The 15,363-nt window shown below is 36.7% G+C and overlaps 1 protein-coding gene across 5 annotated transcripts in view; it reads left to right on the top strand.

Moving 5' to 3' along the window:
- The window catches only part of LOC132114771 (formin-binding protein 1-like), an 83,480-nt gene that overhangs the window by 42,370 nt on the left and 25,747 nt on the right, over positions 1-15,363 (top strand). For 3 of the 5 annotated variants that reach the window (XM_059523090.1, XM_059523092.1, XM_059523091.1), the window contains exons 3-10: positions 750-800; positions 4,247-4,394; positions 4,496-4,558; positions 5,853-5,957; positions 6,151-6,279; positions 6,762-6,908; positions 13,656-13,859; positions 14,312-14,464. In XM_059523090.1, coding sequence (XP_059379073.1) covers positions 750-800; positions 4,247-4,394; positions 4,496-4,558; positions 5,853-5,957; positions 6,151-6,279; positions 6,762-6,908; positions 13,656-13,859; positions 14,312-14,464 — 1,000 coding nt within the window. The remainder of the gene's footprint in view (positions 1-749; positions 801-4,246; positions 4,395-4,495; positions 4,559-5,852; positions 5,958-6,150; positions 6,280-6,761; positions 6,909-13,655; positions 13,860-14,311; positions 14,465-15,363) is intronic. The other 2 variants (XM_059523093.1, XM_059523094.1) reach the window with 1 other exon arrangement.

The following is a 15,363-nucleotide window of genomic DNA, read 5'->3' as shown; positions in this document are numbered from 1 at the left end:
TCGTTCAGTGATACAAAATGTTGGACTGTATTTTTGCCCTAATATTCATTGTTAAAACACTTTTTAACATTTCATTTGCACACAGCAAATTTTTTCCACAACAAAACAACTGTTAATTGCTTATCACATCGCTTATGTTTTTACTGCAGATCTAAAATTCAGCAAGATCATCTGAATCAAAAATAGTTTCTGAGATATGTTGGTTATGAGTGTACTAATCATAACCAGACTAAAGCAGAGAGAGGAAGTGAGTGTGTGTTTGATCTATTTCATGAAGTGGATTTGAGGAAGCTATTATAAAGGAAGTGCCAAACATAATTAATGCAGCTAAATGGGGGTCTGGTTTGGGGAGAAGGGCTGTCCCACTCCATGAGCACACTCAATGGACCCCTCACACCATCCCTGAAGACAGCAACATGCCTGGGCACAGCAGTGCAGCATCTCTGAAGAGCTCCCACATAAGATTTGTTTCTGCGTTCTATCCCTTGTGTTTATACTGCGTGGGACGAGGGAAGACAGATTAGCATGCCATCACTTTTTTTGCCTGTTTACAATGGTCTACTTTAAATCTGTGATACACAAAGTAAATACGCTGTAGACAGACTCCTTGTTGTCTTCACAGTTGTATGAATAATTTTAGTTTTGATGTTAAGGGATATTATAATCCCTATTGAGTAGTTTTGTTTGATCTATTCATAACATTAGTTGTTTTTGTGTTTCACTGTGTATTCTGAATATTTTCCCAACAGGACTCTGGTTAAGAAATACTGCCCCAAGCGCTCCAAAGAAGATGAGCCCAGGTGAGACAATGTGCATACTTTCACCCCCATCCCACCACTTATTCTGGTGTGCTCTCAAGCGGTTATGTTTGCAGCTATTTACACTTTTAATGGATAAAAAAAGGGATTTATATATAGTTAGTAACAGACAATTACATATACTTCTAGTAATTACATATGCTGTGACAACTAGTGGTCGAACGATATATCGCCAAGGCTGATTTATTGGCCGATATTTGGCATTTTTCAAATATCTTTATGTATATGTTTTTCTGCTTGGCCGATGTGTTCGAGGCAGGACTTTTATTTTGAGTGCACACAGTGCTCACACTCTCTCTCTTGTTCGTCATCATTGTTAACAGTTCTGTCTAATAATAAGATAGAATGGTTAAACAAAGGAATTAATGTATACTGTACAGAAAGTATTATAACAATTGCTTTTATATTAGGCCTATTAGTAATAGAAAGGCAAACATTATAATACTTTTTGTTTGTCGTCAGCATTAAGCAAATACGCATTTATGTAATTTAAACAAACCTTTAAATGACTAATGAACATTTAATTTCACAAACCCTGCAAACTTGGTCGAATCCAGCTGTGAGATCTTGTGAAGTGTGCGTGTGTATCCAGCATGATCGCGTGTTCTCTGTGTGACAGAGTGAGTCTGTGTGAATTGAATGCTTTGAACTTTAAACTCGTGATTTCAAATTATGCTGCGCTCTATGTATATGCCCACTGTCATATTCATGTCATTTTCTCTTGTGTGCTGTATGTAAAATGAGGGTTACTCTGGCTTTATTTGTAAAATATAATTCCCAATGCACACAAACTTCCCAGAATACTGAGTGCCCTGTTGGTTACAGTGTTTACTTCCTTTTTATTATATTTTTATAAAATGTTTGTTTATTTTTGAAAAATACTGTCATCAAAAATATAAGTATGTTTATTTGACACATTTATTTTTTCATCCATTGTCACATTATTTCAAATTTCTCAAATATTAATAATAATAATGCTTTCCAAGATATCGACATCGGTTGTCAAAAAACACATATCAGTCCACTAGTGACAACCGCGTGTTGTCTACTGCCCCCGACGTTAGTGCACATGACGTCACGCACTATAACAAGCATAATACTACGTTTTGTTTAGAAGTGTAATAGCAGTAAGAGTTGCAGATTATTTTATTAAGACTAAGTCTATGGTAATTCACAAATTACCTCAAATTCCAAACAAAGCTTTTCCTTTAGATTGGCAGGTTTGAGGGCAGGAAAATACAGTTTATGCATTCAGCATATGAATTTTCTTTTGGTCGATGGACCTTGTTGGGAAACCAAATACTACATCGCCGGTCTGGAGACATCTCCATTCATGTGACCCATCCGCTATATACAAGTTCTCGTGATCGCAAATGCCTGGCTGGTCAGGTTTGGTGAGGCTTTTTCCAAACTGGCCAAATATAAACGAGACAGTGATAAATGAAATATGTTAACAAGAAATGTGGCAACAATTCTTATTTCAAAGAGAGCGTGGGCAGAAGAGGAGTTAATGTGCCCACTTGCAGTGAACTGTGTCTGCACCGCAGCGTCACGTCCGGTTTAGTCTGTTTAGTCTACACAGGACATTTGAACTCTGTGTCAATAGTTCATAAATAGAACGAGGCAATTTACTGTTCCAGATTTGTCATGTCGTGCCGTGCTGCATCTAGTGTAGCTTCATTGATTATAAAGAGTTTTTTATAGTATTTTCTCACGCTGCACTGCTCGTGTCCGGCTTTCTTATTTAGGCTACTTTTTTGTTTAAATGTATTATTTATTTGATATTTATTTTAATGTCTTACAGGCTGCCTATTTACTTACGGAAGTGCTAAAATAAACTTGAGCTGACGAGTTAAATTGGGTGTGTTTTATAAGTGAGATGAGTGAGAAAGTGCTGGGCTGCTCCAGGACAGTTTTGTAAACCATTTTAGAGAGATGTTCTTAATGTGACTCATATAAAATATATTACATGCATGCACAGTTTTAAGGCAGCTTTAATAGCCTTTTTGGTAACTTCATTACTGACCAAGACACGCATGCATGTAGTTTATTTTGCGCTTTGATATGAAAGGATACAGGCTACAGCGCACACCGGTGCGTTGTGCGTGCAATTGAAGAGCATGTACTTCGAGCACAGGACAGTACCTGGCGCTGAAGTCATGAGGAGCGTGCATCTGAAATGTATCCCGTTCTCAGTCATTCTGCGACTGAATAAAAGCACCTTTTGTCAAGAGAAAAAGTGACAGAAGCAGCAGTTGTGAGTGGGGTGGCCAACCATAACCCAGCTCTAGGCCTATATATTTATATCAACACTGCACCATCGGCAGTTGTTGGTCCATTACCATTATTCCATTATTTTTATATATGTATATGTGTATATATATATGTATATATACATATATGTATATATATGTGTGTATGTGTAAGTTACTGAACTTAAACTACTGAAAGAAACTGAAAGAAAGATAAATTAATCTAGAGTTATTATACTTAAAAAAGAAAAAGAAAAAAATAATTTAAAAAAGTGGAAGTTAAAAGCTTGAGCTACCATTAGTTCTTTAAATTTGAACTCATGATATTATTTCATTGTATGTTTTGGCTGCAGTTACTGTCCTAAACAGAATGTTTCTTCTCTGTTGGCTGAAGATTTAGGTTGAAAGCAGAAACTGGGGAGTATATGCTGGGTGTCAGCTCCAGACCCTCCCATATCCCATAATTAATTCTATTTGGAGGGCATAATTTCTCCCAGTATGTGTTTTGTCCCAGGAAATTCCTCATGTAGTGTATAGACAGCCCGTCGATTAGAACTCAACCCTTGAGGTGGGAGACATTTGCTTTGGACAAAACATCTCTCCTGCCCTATCAATACACACACATGCCTAAAGAGGAGAGATGAACAGCTTTGTGTGTGTGTTTGTGAGAAGGGATTTTTAATATAGTGAGCTAGTCATGCCTTGTAGACTGACCTTTAGTCAATATCGACATACAGATAGAGTCCGCCGGCCCCCAGGGCCCATGACAGCGACTTGAGGAGAAGCAGCATGTGACTGGTGATAAATGCTCTTCATTTTTTATGAGGGCATAAAATGTCCCATATTAGAATCTAAGCCTTTAGTTCAGATGCAAGATGTTCAGATATCCTAAAATTACATAATAAGGTCTTTTAAAGTTTACTAATATTTCTAAATGGTAATAGGTTGACACGTAGGTCATTTTGAGGTTATCACCATGTTATTAGACATTCTTTACTTTTGTGCTATGGAACTGAATATTTTAGCAATTTGAAAGATCTTATGTAGTTTTTACTGCAATGTGATTTTACCATGAAAATAGCTATTGATGCTTTTATGGCAATACAAATAAACAAATACGATTTAAACAGATCACGTTTATCATTTTCTTAATTGTTGAATATTTTCTTCCTGCAGGTTCACATCCTGTCTGTCATTCTACTCCATACTGAACGAGTTGAATGACTATGCAGGTCAGCGAGAGGTCGTTGCCGAGGAGATGGGGCACAGAGTCTATGGGGAGCTGATGAGGTACTCACAGGACCTGAAGGCAGAGAGGAAACATGTGAGTGTCGAATACATGCACCTGAGACAACTGCACCTTCTGGTCAAGTTCAGTACAAGAAGTTGTATTTTAAATATTGTTGTATCTGGTCTGATCAACAGCATCTCCAGGAGGGACGAAAGGCCCAACAGTATCTAGACCAGTGCTGGAAACACATGGATAATGTGAGTCATTTTGAGATTAGAGATCAGAAGTACTGGTACTTTGGTCCAAAAAAATCACAGTCAATTATGTCTGAAACAGGCGGGACAAATGTAGTAGTTATCATTTTTGTTCCGTTTTATGTTTGACTGCTTGATACTACTACTAATACCTCATAAATGTGTTTACTTCAGATCTTTATTTATTTTATTGGCTGTCGTTTTTATTTTTTTTGTTTTCTTACTAACTTTTCCCTTTATTATTAAGTAATTATTAATTAATGATTTGAAAAACCTAAAGCAGTGTATATATAATTATTTAAATACTTTGATGATAATAATAATAATAATATTAATAATGATTATAATTTAAACCCAAGTCGCTTTACAAATTTAGATAAAAAAGGTAAATTAATCAACAAACATAAGATACAAAACAAACAAATAAAAGATTTCACAGACCAAGAGCTAAAGAGTAATGTTCAGAGAAAAGTAAGCAGGGTGGATGCTTTACTGTATGCTTTTGATTTAATATTCAATGGCATACTATTTTGTGCTGTTTTTCAAATTGAAAATGAGAAATGTGAAATTTAACTGGTATTGTTATCAACCACAGACATTTTGGAATAGCATCAGCCCTTTTTTTAGATGGTTTGTACGTCTGCTAGTTGCACTGTTGCATCAATGGCTGAGTGCAAGTGACTGATTCACAACCTCTCCTCCAGCTGTGACCTGAGATCCAGATATATCTGTGTGTGTTTGTGCAAGTATAAAACAGAAGAAAGTGTCGAAGACTGTTGGCAGTGAGTGTACAAATGGAAACCTTCCTGTGCCACGTTCATGTTATCAAGCTCTCTCTTTCCATTCTCCTTTCCTTTCCGAATCATACCCTGCACTGCATTCCTACATCCTCTACATTTCCTGCCTGTCAGTGCGTCTCATAGACTGTACGCTTTGGAGTATTTTTGTAGCTTTATGGTTGCTGCAGCTAAAGGCCAGCAACAGCTGAATTTGGCATTGAGAATGGCCATGTCGTAATAACATAGGTATCCCTCGTTCTTGCACTGTCACGAAATGAAACACAGATGCTTTGGAAGCTGTTACACAAATTTCATTAGCACTCTCACTCTCTGTACTGTTTTGGATGTTTTTTTGTACCTTCATCTGTATTTACGTTGCTACTTGATCAAAACATGACAGTTTTTATGACTGTATTTGATGCAGGAAGATCATTAATGCTAAAGTAGTGTTGAAGGGAATGAGTCATGTGTTTTGACAGCTAAACAACGTGTCTCCTTTTCTGTATGGAATTTTACAGAGTAAAAAGAAGTTTGAACGGGAATGCAAAGAGGCTGAGAAATCACAGCTCATCTACGAAAGGCTAGACAATGATATCAACGCCACAAAGTCAGAGGTGGAAAAGGTAGTTTGTGTGATCCTAATGTACTCTAAATGACTTTTTAAAGTTATTGACTGGATATTATTTGAACCATTTGGAAAAACGGTGCAAAACAATACTTGAGTGCAGTTTTTGGCCTAAGACTGGAAGCTGTCCTGAGGCCTGAGCTGTATTCCTGAAGTGTTAGTAATGCACATGACCATTCATTCTGTCTTAGGCAAAGTCCCAGCTGTATCTGAGACAGCACATGGCGGAGGAGAGCAAGAACGAGTATGCAGCCCAGTTGCAAAACTTTAACTCTGAACAGTGGAAACATTTCAACGTGGCCATCCCTCAAATATTCAAGGTGAGGATATATCCCTGATTTGTAGTTTCTGATATTTCAATTCAAGCTTTTAGAGACTATACTCACTGAACAAATTGTTGTTAACAATTTAATAAACTATTATAGTATTTATTAATATTTTGTATTAACTTTGTTCAAGTTTTAGTAATTTTTGGTGCTTTTTATTTTAATGTTTATTAAACTTTTAAGATTTCTGAAATATTTTTTCAGTTATATCATTAGTAATTTTAGTACTTCAACTTATTATATTCCAGTTAGTTGACAGGGCAACATTTCTTTAAGTACATTTTTTATTTAGTATTTATATTTTATTTCAGCTTTATTTCAGTTAACATTAACTATTTTGAATAGTTTCAGTTAACAATAACACTGTGATAAATAGCTTTTAGTTTGCCACCACTCACAGAAAAGATCCAAAGAATCAAATGTCTTAAGTGTAGTTTTGTGTATGTAACTGAACCTTTGTGTCTGTGTGCTTGTAGAATCTGCAAGACATGGATGAACGGCGGACGGTCAAGCTTGGCGAGATGTACCGGTGTTTTGCTGAGGTGGAACGAAGAGTCATTCCCATCATCTCAAAATGCTTGGAGGGCATGGTGACTGCCGCTAAAAATGTGAACGAGCGTAGGGTAAGTGCTGAATTCTAGAATTAAATATTATCAGTATAAATACTCCTTTTAAAAAAACTAAAATAAATTATAATTTACAATATATTAAAATAGAAAAGTTATTTTCAATTGTAATAATATTTATTATTGTAAGATTGTTACTGATTAAGGTTTTTGAACAAATAAATGCAGCCTTGGTGAGCATAAGAGTTATTTTAAAAAACATTTTAAAAAATCTTACTGAACTTATGTGATGTATATTTATGTTGCTTGCAAAATCTTGAATTGCCAATAATGGAGAGAGATCCATTTTTGATCCAGGTGGTGCAGTTATGACATATAACATGCTTTGATAACCAGGCTTAATCCATTTGTTGCTTCAAGAAACTTATTACGCTCCATTATGAATTGAAGGAAATATATCATACTTCTCCCTGAGGTCATTTTGTACCTGTGATCTCCATGGTAGCTGTGGTCCACCTCTTAAAATGGGATTATCAGAGATGGTGAGTAGGCGGGAAGAACCAAGGGAGTGGATGATTGGTAGCAAGGGAGGATGAGAGAAACATAAGTTGCTCTTTTTCTTAGTGCTGTCATCAGCACTGATGCTTATGTAAAGGTTGTGTGTGGCGCCACAACCACTGATTAAATTTTTTTTCTTGCCCTATTTTAGTCTCCTCTCTTTCTCTTTCTGTCCTGGTCTTGTATGAACACTATTGTTCCAAGGTTTGATGCTGGTTAAATTATTTATAATTATATAATTTTTTTGTTTTTTAAAGTTCTCTTTTGCGCAACATTGCAGTATTTATTTGATTTATCTACAGTTTAAAAAATTATATATATACACATACAGGGCTGGGGAGTAACGAAATACATTTAACGACATTACGTATTTAAAATACAAAATATGAGTAACAGTATTTCGTTATAATTACATTTTAAATAAGGCGTAATCAGATTACAGTTACATCTGAAAAGTATTTTAGATTACCAGTGGTTACTTCTATTTTGATGTTGTTTATTAATTTAATATTTAGGTAAACCGTCTGGGGATTGCAACCAATACCGCGACTGCTTTTCTGTTGAAACAAAAAACTGTGTGCAGCAGCTGTTCATTTAGCAACTCATAGTGAGCGATACATTCTCATCATCACGACACAAATATTCTCCTAGAATTCACACTTTGCATTCAGTTAACAGATCCATACGAATCATGCATGAAATAAGTTTATAAAGTCAAATAGCTTTATGTGCTTTACAGATGAACTTGAAGTCTTAATTCATTTGAAATTTTAAAATATAAATAGATAATCTTTGGCTTGGTAATGTAAGTTCACGATCCAATTCATGAACAGATGATTCCTTTGAGTCAATCCTTTAAAATAATCATTTCTGTTGTTTAATGAAACCAGTGTGGAAACTAATTGTTCACAAACTGGATAGATCTGAGGTGCAGAGCTCTCAAAATCGCTAGCCCGATGTCCTGGGGTTATTGTGTTTTTTCAGTCGGGCTCCAAACTGTATCACAGCCCTGACCGACGGACTATCGTGAATAGTGATGTAAAATTTCTAACTTGATTCGCGTTGTTCACTCGCTTGAAGGGGTGAAACGGATCGTAGTTGATCGTTTGCACTTGTTTTTAAATCTTGGCAAGGCAAGCGATTTAAACCATTCGTGTGCATTCGGAGCTTGCGCGCACTGAGAGCAGCGTTTCAGACAATGTGCTTGCACAGAATTGATTCCAGAAACACACACACAAAATCATCTCTAAATAATTGTCTCTGCAAGTATTTTCGTAAACACAGTCGGTTATGTCTTAAAGGGTTGGTTCACCCAAAAATGAAAATTATGTCATTAATAACTCACCCCCATGTCGTTCCAATCCCGTGAGACCTCCGTTTATCTTTGGAACACAGTTTAAGATATTTTAGATTTATTCCGAGAGCTCTCAGTCCCTCCATTAAAGCTGTGTGAACGGTATACTGTCCATGTCCAGAAAGGTAAGAAAAACATCATCAAAGTAGTCCATGTGACATCAGACGGTCAGTTAGAATATTTCGAAGCATCGAAAACACATTTTGGTCTAAAAATAGCAAAAACTACGACTTTATTCAGCATTGTCTTCTCTTCCGGGTCTGTTGTGAGAGAGTTCAAAACAAAGCAGTTTGTCATATCCGGTTCGCGAACGAATCATTCGATGTAAATGGTTAATGGTTCGCGTCTCCAATACGCATTAATCCACAAATGACTTGAGCTGTTAACTTGTTTAATGTGGCTGACACTCCCTCTGAGTTCAAAAACCAATATCCCGGAGTAATTCATTTACTCAAACGGAGCCGGCTCGGTGTTCATCTTCAGTTCTCTCTTCACAGCAGTTCAGTCAGTGTACTGTTTGAGTACATGAATAACTCCGGGATATTGGTTTGTTTGAACTCAGAGGGAGTGTCAGCCACATTAAAAAAGTTAACAGCTTAAGTCATTTGTGGATTAATGCGTATTGGATACGTGAACCGTTTAAAATGATTCAGTTCGATTTGGTGAACTGGTTCAAAAAGATCCGGTTACATCGAATGATTTATTCGCGAACCGGATATGACAAACTGCTTTGTTTTGAACTCTCTCACAACAGACACGGAAGAGAAGACAATGCTGAATAAAGTCGTAGTTTTTGCTATTTTTAGACTACATGGACTACTTTGATGTTTTTCTGACCTTTCTGGACATGGACAGTATACCGTACACACAGTTTCAGTGGAGGTACTGAGAGCTTTCGGACTAAATCTAAAATATCTTAAATTCTGTTCCGAAGATAAATGGAGGTCTTACTGGTTTGGAACGACATGAGGGTGAGTTATTAATGACATAAGTTTTGTTCATTTTTGGGTGAACTAATGCTTTAAATGAATGTATACAGTGGATAAAGAAATCTCCTGTGCATTATTATATTGGATCCGTGCACTCTGTCTTAAAGGGGCAGCCTTTAAATACCTGCCGTTCCAGTAGTGGCACCTGCTGTCAGAGACATTTGCGTCTCATTCACAAAGGTAAAATCGGACCATTCTGTTTTTACTTCACTTTTTTTAATTATACAATACAAATAACATTTATTTATCATCTTTTTTTATAGTAATTCTAATGGTTTCCTCTTATTTAAAATATAGCACAGACAAATTTTTTGTTTAAAAATAGATATTTATTTTAGTTGTATGATTATTATAATTTTTTTATTTAGGATTTGTTTTAAAATTTCAAGTTTGTTTTATTATTTAAAGTTTCAATTACACAATGAAATATGCAGCATTTTGTCTAATAATAAAAGGAATATAAATTTATAAATATACAATTTATAAATAAATTGTAAGAAAATTGTATGGTGTAATCTTTATTGTGAATTTTATTGCATTGTAAGTTTATTGAATCGTTACATCATGCTGATTTGTCCATAGTAAAGTTCAGCCGATGTCTTTTTTTTTGGGTTTGTTAAATTCATTTTGGGCTACCAAAATCTAAAGAATGCCTGGGTACTACCAGGGATTTTGAAATTTTGCGAACCCCTGAGGTGTGTTTCCCAAAAGCATTGTTACATTGCTTGCGACCATGGCAAACGAGCCCTGTCAATTTTGACTCAGCGATTCTTTTGCGATACTTTTTCACTTACAGTTTGGTCCATTCATTTAAAAATCTATTGTATGACTTAGACAACTGTGCCAATTGTTTTGGCTATTTTTATTGTGTGTTTGGTGTCTGGATTCGTTCTGAAGCTTGGAATGCATCATGAAACGGCACAGAATCCCATTCATTGTATTCAAATGTAATTTATATTGATTGGAAGATTTAAATTACATAAATAATTTTTGTTCTTAGAAATTCTGTGGAAAATTGATGTTCTTACAAATAAAATGCAAAGAAAACACATATCTTACTGCTGGTAGATGTCGGAAAGCATAGAAACAAGACATCAAATTGATATGTTCCTTTGTGTTAAAAAGTTTAAGTATTCAAAGTATTCTGAAGTATTTAGATTAAGTTACTAAACCTGAGTAATCTAACGAAATACGTTACTGATTACTTTTTAAAGCTTGTATTTTGTAATCCGTAGTGAAATACATTTTAAAAGTAACCTTCCCAGCACTGTGTGTGTGCGTGTGTGTGTGCGCGTGTGTGTGCGCGTGTGTGTGCACGTGTGTGTGTGTGTGCGTTTGTGTATATATATATATATATATATATATATATATATATATTATTATTTTTTCATTATGGAGTCAAAGTTCTTAGCAAAAAGTAGGACTTCAGCTCAACTTAGTAAAGTCTAAGACTTCTTAAACACAGCCAATTTTCTTTTTAAGTTATATTTTAAAGAGGATCCCCATTTTTTTGAACAACTATGTGTGCAGCCTCAGTTGTGTTAATGGCCCCAGCACACCCATACTAAGTTTATAGCCCAACCGACCTTCAGACAAGATCGCAGAACTCATAACAAACATAATTTTGGACTTTCTGGCTGTTGGACTTTCTGACTGGAAGACCTCAGGCAGTACGGGTCGGTAGCAACACATCCAGCACCATCACACTGAACACTGGGGCCCCCAAGGATGTGTGCTGAGCCCCCTCCTCTTCACTCTGCTGACCCATGACTGCACACCATCACACAACTCCAACCTCTTTATTAAGTTTTCAGATGGCACGACTGTGGCGGGTCTCATTAGCAACAAAGATTAGACAAACTACATGAGTGAGGTGAGCCGCCTGGCCAAGTGGTGCAGTGACAACAATCTCTCTCTGAACGTGGAGAAGACAAAGGAGATTGTTGTAGACTTCAGGAGAGAAGTTTGCCGAAAGACTCTGCAACGCATAGTGAGAGCAGCTGAGAAGATCATTGGTGTCTCTCTCCCCTCCCTCCAGGACATTTATGGAACACGTCTCACCCGCAAAGCCCTCTGCATCACAGGTGATCCCAGTCACCCATCACACAGCTTCTTCAGTCTGCTGCCATCAGGGAGGAGACTGCGGAGTCTCCAGGCCAGGACCAGCAGACTGAAGGACAGCTTCATCCACCAGGCTGTCAGGAAGCTGAACTCCCTCCCGAACTTGCCCCCCCTCCCCTCTTCTGCCCCAGGCACCACTGAACTATGACCCCACCCCTCCCCCCCCCCCCCCCCACACACACACACACACACTAATTATATGATGGCATGCACTAGTCACTTTGTGCAGCATTGGTCTGCTCACTACCTCATTCAGCATGGAACTGACATCATTCCGCTACCTCATCAGTCAGTTAAATAAAATAACTGCTCTTGAGCCCTTTGTCACTTGTCACTTTAATCAGACTTAATATTTTTTTTTTGGCACTAAAAATCTTTTATCTGCACTGTTGTTCACTTCATTGATTTGCACTATATCTGTCATTTACCTTGTGCTGCTTTATTTTACTTTATTTTTAATTTTATTATATGCCTTTTTTTTAATTCCCTTATTTTATAGTTGTATCTACATTTTATATTTGATCTAGATTTTTTAGGCTTTAATGTTATCTGTATGCACCGGGGTCTGAGAGTAACGCAATTTCGATTCTCTGTATGTGTGTACTGTACATGTTGAAATTGACAATAAAGCAGACTTGAACTTGAACTTGAAACATTTAGCAGCTCCTTACTTGGTTAGGATACCCTTCCAGGTCTCTTGAATAATTTAGGATTTAAGACCAACTAATTTATGCACAACACTTTCTTTAAACTAGAAATATTGCTGCATTCACATTTTGGCAAATTACTGTAATTTCAGGATGGCAGCTCAAAGATTCTACTCTGAGCTGTTCACATCCTCATACTCGGAAATTATTTGTTTCTTTGGTAACACTCATAGTAGCATGTCACCCATGCTTTTCCTCTTTTTTTGCCCTACCCAGCAACAAACCAATTGGCTCTGATCATGACCTAAATCTGTTTTATTTATGAGCTCATGTTGTTTTGGGATTTCTTAATGCCCTCTGCTCGATTGCTGAGGTCAAGAGAGGCTCATAGATGCTGTTAAATGGGTGACATGAAGCCAGAGCTTCTTTTGTAATGGTACCACACCCTAGACAAACACATAATCATCCAAGACCAGCTAACCATCCTACCTTGTGCTCCATTTCACAGTTTACCAACACTATAGTACTCACTGTTCCTTCTTTTGCATAATATGAGATAACAATGGTTGTATGTAATACCTTTTTATTCTTCCATGTAATGTTTTTTTTTCTCCCAAAATTTTGCATTGTTGGAATGTCCATATATATTACTGCCACTGATGGTGTGACATAGTGGTATAAGCTAGTAAGCATAAGGTTGCTGGTTCAGAATGTGCTCACACCATTACACTTACAGTTATGTTACAGTAAGTAACTGTAAGTGTTAAGTGTTGATGTTCAAGAGTGCAGATATATTAAGGTGTGGTACCAATGTGCTCCAAGGCTCAAGACACATTTCTGATTAACATTGTTGAAAACAGATTTAATGCTTAATATGTTTGTGGAAACATTTTGTGTTAATTTTTTTAGGGTTATCATATTAATAGAAAGTTTAAAAGAACAGCATTTATTTGAAATATAAATCTTTTCTAACAATATAGATGCCTTTCCCATCACTTTTGATCATTTTAATGTATCATTGCTAAATAAAAGTATATACTCCAAAGTACATACTACAAACATTTGAACGGTAGCGTATGATTCTTGCACTTGGTTCTATATACAGGTTAATCGTATTGTTGTTTTTTCCCCACAGGATTCTGGTATTGTAGTGGAGTCATTCAAGTCGGGGTTTGAACCCCCCGGTGATTTCCCCTTTGAGGACTTCAGTCAGAACATCCAACGAACAGGATCAGATGGCACCATTGGCACCCCCAAAATGGAAGGAGGCAAACCGGATCCTAAACATGCTGTTAGCAGGACCAAAAACAAACTCTGGCTTTTTGGGAAGAAACCGAAGGTGAGTTTCATAAACACTTTTCATTGCTGGGCTGTTTTCTGTTCCATTTTAAGGCTCATTTGCTTAGAATAGGTGATAAATTAAAAGCCCACATGATGTCCAGTCTCTCTGCTTTGGCTCGTGTGAACAATAAAGGATTATATTGCTAGGTAAAACTTTAACTTCTGCTTTCAAACCAATGCTGTCAGTACCTAGACTTCCTGACCTTTTTTATATCTTTTTAACAACATGACTTCATGTTTTTCCTTCCCTTAAAAGTAGTTCTTGTTTTTAAAAACCCTTAATTTGAATGATGTAATGAAAGTTAAAACTTCCTTCTAAGCAGCATTTAACAAGTTAGACTTTGCTCATTCAGCCATTTTAACTAGCTAGATGAGTGATTTTAGATGGGTTTTGCATGTTCATTTGTTTGTGTTTGTTTCGTAGTTCACCGTAAATCTTTGTCGTCCCAGATTCCCCCATCCATCCCTCCCCCTTCTCTCCCGAGTTTTCCCTCTGGCCATTTCCAGACTCCTAAATTTTCTACAGAACGGATAGCTAACCATCTATCTGAAATGAAAAATGCAAAATCTAAGATCCCATCCTTCCGAACTGTGAAAAGAGGGGTAAGAGTCGGTCCGAAACTGGCGTGTGTGGGTTTGCAGTGATTATGACGTTGGTGCTTATGCTTGGGCCAGTTTCTCTCACCCAAGGTTTGGCTAATTCCTGCATGTGAGGAAAATGTGAATCACAATTGTTTTTGAGTGAAGGAATAAGACTTTATCTGGGTCCAAAGAACTGTGCCCCTAATTTTAGCTGTGGGGTTTAAACGCTTGTATGATTGTTGCGGAAGTCTGCAGAATATGGTGGAGGGAGTGTTGGGTGGGTGTTTTATTTTTTTATTGCTTTACTTTTTATACACATGCACATTTACATATTACAGAATACAGCACAGTAGCTCTTTTCCATATACCTGTGTTCACACTGACAGTAATTTTAGTTACACGAGTTACATTGCCTGTACTCTCTCTGGTAGATGCTGCATGATGTTGCTTGTTTCTCTCATTGAAAAGTCATTTTAATTATCTTCAAAGAGTACCAGTCTGACCTTTTCTAAACAACAGAGCATATTATGACACTTCACACTTCACAAGCCAAGGAATAAGGGTCTTAACTAGCTAAACGAAAAATCCTGGAATGTTTTCCACAAAGACCTTAATTTTTTTGCAACTGAAAGACGTAAACATCTTGGATGACACGAGGGTGAGAAAATTATCAGGAAATTTGTATTCTGGAAGCGAACTACTTTAAATCATCTATTGTGCTGTTGACTAACACACTGACAAACTGTCATAATGAATAACATTTTCCTATCAGTTCATATTAACTTGAAAACATTGAAAACCACATCGGGGCCTACTTCTGTAAAACCAAATTCCACGATATTACCTGTTCTTCTTTTTCCTTCTACTTTAGAACCTAGATTAAACAAATATTGAAAATAAAAATGAGATCGTTGAGGTTT

Source organism: Carassius carassius, chromosome 34 (assembly GCF_963082965.1).
Source record: "Carassius carassius chromosome 34, fCarCar2.1, whole genome shotgun sequence".
In the NCBI taxonomy this organism is placed as follows: Eukaryota; Metazoa; Chordata; class Actinopteri; order Cypriniformes; family Cyprinidae; genus Carassius; species Carassius carassius.
The sequence above is the reverse complement of the archived record's forward strand: the minus strand, read 5'-3'. Positions and strand labels throughout refer to the sequence as shown.